General features: G+C 48.7%; 1 protein-coding gene across 1 annotated transcript in view; it reads right to left on the reverse strand.

Moving 5' to 3' along the window:
* Positions 1-709: 709 nt before the first annotated feature.
* The window catches only part of LOC106900109 (IgGFc-binding protein-like), an 11,197-nt gene continuing 2,388 nt past the window's right edge, over positions 710-9,518 (reverse strand). The window contains exons 2-4 of the mRNA XM_014962094.1: positions 6,880-7,260; positions 5,023-5,318; positions 710-1,270 (exon numbers count right to left, since the gene is read on the reverse strand). Coding sequence (XP_014817580.1) covers positions 1,213-1,270; positions 5,023-5,318; positions 6,880-7,260 — 735 coding nt within the window. The 3' untranslated portion in view covers positions 710-1,212. The remainder of the gene's footprint in view (positions 1,271-5,022; positions 5,319-6,879; positions 7,261-9,518) is intronic.

Below are 9,518 nucleotides of genomic sequence, written 5' to 3' on the forward strand. Positions count from 1 at the left end.
CTCAGATATTTTTAATTGCCCTGGGATTTGTTTTAATTGCTCTGGGATCTCTTTTAATTGCTCTCAAAAATTATTTTTATTGATCTGGAATTGATTTAATTGCCCTGGGGTTTATTTTAATTGCTCTCAGATATTTTTAATTGCCCTGGGATTTGTTTTAGTTGCTCTGGGATATTTTTAATTGCTCTCAAAATTATTTTAATTGATCTGGAACTGATTTTAATTGCCCTGGGGTTTATTTTAATTGCTCTCAGATATTTTTAATTGCCCTGGGGTTTATTTTAATTGCTCTGGGATTTGTTTTAGTTGCTCTGGGATTTGTTTTAGTTGCTCTGGGATATTTTTAATTGCTCTGGGATTTTTTTAATTGCTCTGAAAATTGTCTTAATTCCTTTGGGATTTGTTTTAATTGCTTTTAATTAAGGGCCTCCCAGAAATTCCCTCGGGATTAATTAGGAACGACTTCGGGATTTTTTTTTCTTAATGGCTTTGGGTTCATTTTAAGCCCTTTGGGGTTTGGCCTAATTAATTCCAGGGGGGGGGGATTCTTTATCCGGGATTAATTATCCCCAAATTATCTTAATGAGCCCCAAATGCCCATAAAAAGCATTAAAAATCACCCAATTTTTGGCTTCATCCAACTGGAGACGCCAATTCTCATTTTTGCTTCGAAGCGGGGAAAAAAAAACCCACCCAAAACTCAGCGGAAAAACCTGGAAAAAGGGTTTTTATTGTTTTTCTCAACGGCAGGCGGCGTTATATTGCAAAAAGTCGACGGGAAGAGTGGATTTTTGGGGCAAAAAGGGTGGAATTTGGGTCTGATGACTGAAATTTTTATGGGTTTGATTTTCCTTGGGGTTGTTTGGGTGAAGACGGGTCACAATGGCCTTGGGCTCCACCCAAAGTAGATCCAGTTGTTAAAACAACCCCCTTTTTTTTTTAATTTCCTCGCTGATTTGATGAAAAATGAGATAATTTTGGGCTGGGGGGCCTTTTTTTGGCAGGAATTGGAGGCCACGTGACGCGCTGCTGCCGCCGCCGACGTCCCTCGAGGCTGGTTCTTCTTCTTCTTCTCCTCCTCCTCTTGAAGAACCTCAACCCGAAGATGCCAAAATCCAAATCCTTCCGCCATGTTGGGGGGGAGGGACTATTTACAAGAAACTCAGGAATTTTTGGGGGTGGAAAGGTCTCCTCCGGCGTCGGGGTGTCCCCCTACTTCAAGGGGTAGACGGGGGCCTCCGCTTCCATCCGGGCCAGGCCGGAGACGTGGCTGGAAGAGAGAAGAGGTGGGCGACCATCAGGGTGTCCCCCCCCCCCGAGCCCAGCCCCCACCTCCCAAACGGACCTTCCCTGGTCGTGGGGGAGGAGAAAAGGGGCATCTTCCCTCTTCCCTCCCCACCCCCAAAAAAAGGTGAGTTTTGCTGGACAGGACCCTGGTTTGAGGGGGTGGATCCGCCCCGCCCCCAGAGCTCTGTAGGGGGAAAAATAGGTCTATATTGGGGAAAAATAGCTCTATATTGGGCAAAAGGGCTCTATATTGGGAGAAAAAAGGCTCTATACTGGGTGAAAGGGCTCTATACTGGGACAAAATAGCTCTATATTGGGGAAAAGGGCTGTATATTGGGAGAAAAAAGGGCTCTATACTGGGGAAAAATAGCTCTATACTGGGTGAAAGGGCTCTATACTGGGTGAAAGGGCTCTATACTGGGACAAAATAGCTCTATATTGGGGAAAAGGGCTGTATATTGGGCGAAAAAAGGGCTCTATATTGGGTGAAAGGGCTCTATACTGGGGAAAAATAGCTCTATACTGGGGAAAAATAGCTCTCTATAAGGAAAAGGGCTTTATATTGGGCAAAAAAGGGCTCTATATTGGGTGAAAGGGCTCTATATTGGGGAAAAATAGCCCTATACTGGGGAAAAATAGCTCTCTATAAGGAAAAGGGCTTTATATTGGGCAAAAAAGGGCTCTATATTGGGTGAAAGGGCTCTATATTGGGGAAAAATAGCCCTATACTGGGGAAAAATAGCTCTCTATAAGGAAAAGGGCTTTATATTGGGCAAAAAAGGGCTCTATATTGGGTGAAAGGGCTCTATATTGGGGAAAAATAGCCCTATACTGGGGAAAAATAGCTCTATGTTGGGGAAAAGGGGTGTATATTGGTTGAAAAAGGGCTCTATATTGGGAAAAATAGCTCTATACTGGGTGAAAGGGCTCTATACTGGGACAAAATAGCTCTATATTGGGGAAAAGGCGGTTTGAGGGGGTGGATCCTCTCCACCCCGCCCCCAGAGCTCTGTATGGGGTGAAAGGGCTCTATACTGGGGAAAAAGGGCTCTATACTGGGGAAAAATAGGTCTATATTGGGCAAAAGGGCTCTATATTGGGCAAAAGGGCTCTATATTGGGCAAAAGGGCTCTATATTGGGCAAAAGGGCTCTATATTGGGCAAAAGGGCTCTATATTGGGCAAAAGGGCTCTATATTGGGCAAAAGGGCTCTATATTGGGCAAAAGGGCTCTATATTGGGCAAAAGGGCTCTATATTGGGCAAAAGGGCTCTATATTGGGCAAAAGGGCTCTATATTGGGCAAAAGGGCTCTATATTGGGCAAAAGGGCTCTATATTGGGCAAAAGGGCTCTATATTGGGCAAAAGGGCTCTATATTGGGAAAAATAGCTCTCTATAAGGAAAAGGGCTTTATATTGGGGAAAAAAGGGGCTCTCTACTGGGGAAAAATAGCTCTCTATAAGGAAAAGGGCTTTATATTGGGCAAAAAAGGGCTCTATGTTGGGTGAAAGGGCTCTATACTGGGGAAATATAGCTCTATACTGGGTGAAAGGGCTCTATACTGGGACAAAATAGCTCTATATTGGGGAAAAGGGCTGTATATTGGGAGAAAAAAGGGCTCTATACTGGGCAAAACAGCTCTATACTGGGTGAAAGGGCTCTATACTGGGACAAAATAGCTCTATATTGGGGAAAAGGGCTGTATATTGGGCGAAAAAAGGGCTCTATACTGGGAAAATATAGCTCTATACTGGGGAAAAATAGCTCTCTATAAGGAAAAGGGCTTTATATTGGGAAAAAAAGGGCTCTATATTGGGTGAAAGGGCCCTATACTGGTAAAAAATAGCCCTATACTGGGGAAAAATAGCTCTATACTGGGAAAATATAGCTCTCTATAAGGAAAAGGGCTTTATATTGGGCAAAAAAGGGCTCTATATTGGGTGAAAGGGCTCTATACTGGGGAAAAATAGCTCTATACTGGGGAAAAATAGCTCTATACTGGGAAAATATAGCTCTCTATAAGGAAAAGGGCTTTATATTGGGCAAAAAAGGGCTCTATATTGGGTGAAAGGGCTCTATACTGGGGAAAAATAGCTCTATACTGGGGAAAAATAGCTCTATACTGGGAAAATATAGCTCTCTATAAGGAAAAGGGCTTTATATTGGGAAACAAAGGGCTCTATATTGGGTGAAAGGGCCCTATACTGGGGAAAAATAGCTCTATACTGGGAAAAAATAGGTCTATATTGGGCAAAAGGGCTCTATACTGGGAGAAAAATAGCTCTATACTGGGAGAAAAATAGCTCTATACTGGGGAAAAAATAGCTCTATACTGGGGAAAAAATAGCTCTATACTGGGGAAATATAGCTCTCTATAAGGAAAAGGGCTTTATATTGGGCAAAAAAGGGCTCTATATTGGGTGAAAGGGCTCTATACTGGGCAAAAATAGCTCTATACTGGGAAAAAATAGGTCTATATTGGGCAAAAGGGCTCTATATTGGGAGAAAAAAGGGCTCTATACTGGGCAAAACAGCTCTATACTGGGTGAAAGGGCTCTATACTGGGACAAAATAGCTCTATGTTGGGGAAAAGGGCTGTATATTGGGCGAAAAAAGGCTCTATGTTGGGAAAAATAGCTCTATATTGGGCAAAAGGGCCCTATACTGGGTGAAAGGGCTCTATAATGTGACAAAATAGATCTATATTGGGGAAAAGGGACGTATATTGGGCAAAAAAGGGCTCTGTATTGGGAAAAATAGCTCTATATTGGGCAAAAGGGCTCTATATTGGGCGAAAAGGTGCTCTATATTGGGAAAAATAGCTCTATACTGGGCGAAAGGACTCTATATTGGGAGAAAGGGCTCTATACTGGGGAAAAAGAGCTCTATATTGGGCAAAAGGGCTCTATATCCGGCAAAACCACTCCGGATTTTCCCAGAAGTCCCCGCGTTCATCTGGATCCTTCTATTTTTGGGCAAACCGATCCTTCTATTTTGGGCAAAATCTGGGCAAAAGTCAACCTTTTGATGAGACCCTTCTAAATTCCGTGAAACCCATCGATATTTGGGCCAAATCCCCCCGGATTCACCTCTTTCCTCCCCTTCTTCTTGCGGGGGACGATCCCCAGAGAAGCTCAAAACCTCCCTCAAAACGCCCCCAAAAAACTGATTTTTTTCCCACTTAATTTTGGCTCCGTTTAATTTTTTTACCCAGAAAATTGCCCCGGACGTCGCGGTTTTGGGCAATAAGTGTTTTTTTACGGGGTTGTCCTACACCGAAGCCGAGGTGTCTCTTTGAGACCGTTCCATGACGAAGGGCTGGACCCCCCCCCCCCCCCCCCCCCCTCCTCCTTACACAATCCCCCCCCCCCCTCCCCGCCCCTTCTAATTAACCAGCGAATTAATTAAGGGGGGTGGGAGAGTTGGGGGGTGGAACAAAGGGAGGCCTCGGCCAATCATGGGGCAGAAGAAGCGTTTGTAGCACAGGAGGAGGAGGAGGAGGAGGAGGAGAAGAATCACTCACCGGGATCATTTCCTTGGATTTTTTTTTTTGGGGGGGGGGGGGGGTCAATCACTGTGGATGAAACCAAAAAAGATGGAGAAGTCCTTCCCCGATGCCCCCCCTTGGTGCCCCACGGAGGTGGGGCTTGCCCCCGGGCTTCAAGAAAATATCACCCCATGGGTTTTTTTGGGGAGGAAAAAGGGTTTTTTTTTTTTTTGGAGGGGGGGACTCACCATCCCGAGAAATCCCTGGCTTTCCAGGCGTCCACCACCTCGGCGATGGTCCTCACGGCCCGGCCGTTGGGCAACTTGAGGTCGTCATCGGCCTCCCCGTTGAAGTTGCCGCAGGGGGCGCAGAGCTGGTTGGCCAAGGTGGCCCCCACCGTCACTGTCACCTCCCCGCCGGGGCTGAAGAGGACCTCCATCCCCGTGGTGTGGTGGGAGATGGTGACGTTCTCCCCAGCCGCCCCCGCGCTCAAGGAGATGGCTTTGGAGACCGTTGCCGGGAGGGGGGTGAAGAGACCGTTCACCTGCGGAGAGGGAGGAAAACCACCCCAAAAACGGGTTCAAAAAGCCCAAACTGTCACCTAAAAAATAGTCCAGCCCAAAGATATCATTGGGGTTGGAGGTAGGAGGAAGAGGAGGATGGTTGGGGTTGGATGTTGGAGGAAGAGGAGGATGATTGGACATTGGGGGAAGAGGAAGATGGTTGAGGTTGGACATTGGAGGAAGAGGAGGATGGTTGGGGTTGGATGTTGGAGGAAGAGGAGGATGGTTGGGGTTGGAGGAAGAGGAGGATAGTTGGGGTTGGATATTGGAGGAAGAGGAGGGTGGTTGGACATTGGGTGAAGAGGAAGATGGTTGGGGTTGGACGTTGGAGGAAGAGGAGGATCATTGGACACTGGAGGAAGAGGAAGATGGTTGGAGGAAGAGGAGGACAGTTGGGCTTGGACATTGGAGGAAGAGGAGGATGGTTGGACGTTGGAGGAAGAAGAGGATGGTTGGAGGAAGACAAAGATGGTTGAGATTGGACATTGGAGGAAGAGGAGGATGGTTGGTGTTGGAGGAAGAGGAGGATAGTTGGGGTTGGATGTTGGAGGAAGAGGAGGGTGGTTGGACATTGGAGGAAGAGGAGGATGGTTGGGGTTGGATGTTGGAGGAAGAGGAGGGGGGTTGGACATTGGGTGAAGAGGAAGATGGTTGGGGTTGGAGGAAGAGGAGGACGGTTGGGGTTGGATGTTGGAGGAAGAGGAGGACGGTTGGGGTTGGACGTTGGAGGAAGAGGAGGGTGGTTGGACGTTGGGGGAAGAGGAAGATGATTGGAGGAAGAGGAGGACGGTTGGGCTTGGACATTGGAGGAAGAGGAGGATGGTTGGAGGAAGAGGAGGACAGTTGGGCTTGGACATTGGAGGAAGAGGAGGATGGTTGGAGGTTGGAGGAAGAGGAGGATGGTTGGAGGAAGACGAAGATGGTTGAGGTTGGACATTGGAGGAAGAGGAGGGTGGTTGGGGTTGGAGGTTGGAGGAACAGGAGGATGCTTGGACATTGGAGGAAGAAGAGGATGGTTGGAGGAAGAGGAAGATGGTTGAGATTGGACATTGGAGGAAGAGGAGGGTGGTTGGGGTTGGAGGAAGAGGAGGATAGTTGGGGTTGGATGTTGGAGGAAGAGGAGGGTGGTTGGACATTGGGGGAAGAGGAAGATGGTTGGAGGTTGGATGAAGAGGAGGATGGTTGGGGTTGGATGTTGGAGGAAGAGGAGGATGGTTGGAGGTTGGATGTTGGAGGAAGAGGAGGATGGTTGGGCTTGGACATTGGAGGAAGAGGAGGATGGTTGGACGTTGGAGGAAGAAGAGGATGGCTGGAGGAAGAGGAAGATGGTTGAGGTTGGACATTGGAGGAAGAGGAGGACGGTTGGGGTTGGAGGTTGGAGGAAGAGGAGGATGGTTGGGGTTGGAGGTTGGAGGAAGAGGAAGATCATGGGGGTTGAAGACCAAAGATCTTCTGGAGGAAGAGGAGGGAAATCCCACCCCCAATTCCATCTCCTCACTTAATTAACCTTAATTAACCTTTGGCCCCGCCCCCCCTCCTTACCCACACCTCCAGGTGGTTGTTGACGGTGATGAAGGCTTCTCGGAAGAAGAGGAAGAGGCCCACGGGGGCCACCACCTTGTCCTCCCGGCACTCGTTGACCTCCACCACCACCTTGAACCAGTTGGGGGACCTCTCGTCGCAAAGGGCGGCCATTTTGTAGGTCCCGCTGGCCACCAGCCCCCCCCCGGCCCCATCGAAGGTGGTCAAGGTGGCCCCCGGCCCCACCCGGCATCGTCCTTCCGCCTTCAGGCAGCGGTGGGTGCCGTTTTGGGGGACGCAGATCTCCTTGGGGGGACACTGGGTGGCCTCGCAGAGGAGTCCCCGCGTGGGGTGACAATGACATCTGGTGGAGCAGTTGTCGGTGACGATGGTCTCACCCGCCTGGAAAGGGAAAGTGAAATCCTTTTTTTTTTGGGGGGACGGGGTGGGGGGAGGGGGGGAATTTCCCATTTTTAGAGGGAATCCCAACCCCAAACCCAAGTCTCCAAAACCAGTTGCGTTGGCCACTGGTGGGACAACCCACCTCAGTGAAGATGGAGACCCCAAAACCAGTTGCATCGACCCAACTCAATGAAGATGGAGATGATGTCACTGGTTTGGGGCCTCCATGAGACAACCCAACTCATCAAGGATTGGGACCTCAGACCAGTTTCGTTTCAGTGGGACAACTCAGCTCATCAAGGATTGAGGCCACCAACCAGTGACATCATCTCGATGGAACAACCCAACTCATCAAGTATGGAGGCCCAAATCAGTGGCATCATCTTGATGGGACAACCCACCTCACTGAAGATGGAGACCCCAAACCAGTTCCATCATCTTGATGGATCAACCCAATTCATCAAGGATTGACACCCAAAACCAGTTGCATCGTCTTGATGGGTCAACCCAACTCAATGAAGATGGAGACCCCAAACCAGTTGCATCCTCCAGATGGGACAACCCAACTCATCAAGGATTGAGACCCAAAACCGGTTGCATCGTCTTGATGGGTCAACCCACCTCAGTGAAGATGGAGACCTCAAACCAGTTGCATCCTCCAGATGGGACAACCCAACTCATCAAGGATTGAGACCCAAAACTGGTTGCATCGTCTTGATGGGTCAACCCAACTCAATGAAGATGGAGACCCCAAAACCAGTTGCATCGACCCAACTCAATGAAGATGGAGATGATGTCACTGGTTTGGGGCCTCCATGAGACAACCCAACTCATCAAGGATTGGGACCTCAGACCAGTTTCGTTTCAGTGGGACAACTCAGCTCATCAAGGATTGAGGCCACCAACCAGTGACATCATCTCGATGGAACAACCCAATTCATCAAGGATTGACACCCAAAACCAGTTGCATCGTCTTGATGGGTCAACCCACCTCAGTGAAGATGGAGACCCCAAACCAGTTGCATCATCTTGATGGATCAACCCAACTCATCAAGGATTGACACCCAAAACCGGTTGCATCGTCTTGATGGGTCATCCCACCTCAGTGAAGATGGAGACCCCAAACCAGTTCCATCATCTTGATGGATCAACCCAGTTCATCAAGGATTGACACCCAAAACCGGTTGCATCGTCTTGATGGGTCAACCCACCTCACTGAAGATGGAGACCCCAAAACCAGTTGCATCGACCCAACTCATCAAGGATGGAGACCCCAAACCAATGACATCATCTCTGTGGGAGAACCCACCTCACTGAAGGTGGAGACCCCAAACCAGCTGCATCCTCCAGATGGGACAACCCAACTCATTGATGGTTGAAGCCCCAAACCAGTTGCATCATCTTGATGGGTCAACCCAACTCACTGAAGATGGAGACCCCAAACCAGCTGCATCCTCCAGATGGGACAACCCAACTCATCAAGGATTGAGACCCAAAACCGGTTACATCGTCTTGATGGGTCAACCCACCTCAGTGAAGATGGAGACCCCAAACCAGTGACATCATCTTGATGGGACAACCCAACTCATTGATGGTTGAGGCCCCAAACCAGTTGCATCATCTTGCTGGGTCAACCCACCTCAGTGAAGATGGAGACCCCAAACCAGTTGCATCATCTTGATGGATCAACCCAATTCATCAAGGATTGAGACCCAAAACCGGTTACATCGTCTTGATGGGTCAACCCAACTCAATGAAGATGGAGACCCCAAAACCAGTTGCATCGACCCAACTCATCAAGGATGGAGGCCCCAAAACTGGTTACATCGTCTTGATGGGTCAACCCACCTCAGTGAAGATGGAGACCCCAAACCAGTTGCATCATCTTGATGGATCAACCCAATTCATCAAGGATTGACACCCAAAACTGGTTGCATCATCTCGATGGGACAACCCAACTCAATGAAGATGGAGACCCCAAACCAGTTGCATCCTCCAGATGGGACAACCCAACTCAACAAGGATTGAGACCCAAAACCAGTTGCATCGTCTTGATGGGTCAACCCACCTCAGTGAAGTTGGAGACCCCAAAGCAGTTGCATCATCTTGATGGATCAACCCAATTCATCAAGGATTGACACCCAAAACCGGTTGCATCCTCCAGATGGGACAACCCAACTCAATGAAGATGGAGACCCCAAACCAGTTGCATCCTCCAGATGGGACAACCCAACTCATCAAGGATTGAGACCCAAAAC

Source organism: Calidris pugnax, unplaced genomic scaffold (assembly GCF_001431845.1).
Source record: "Calidris pugnax isolate Ruff unplaced genomic scaffold, ASM143184v1 scaffold1304, whole genome shotgun sequence".
Taxonomy (NCBI): Eukaryota; Metazoa; Chordata; class Aves; order Charadriiformes; family Scolopacidae; genus Calidris; species Calidris pugnax.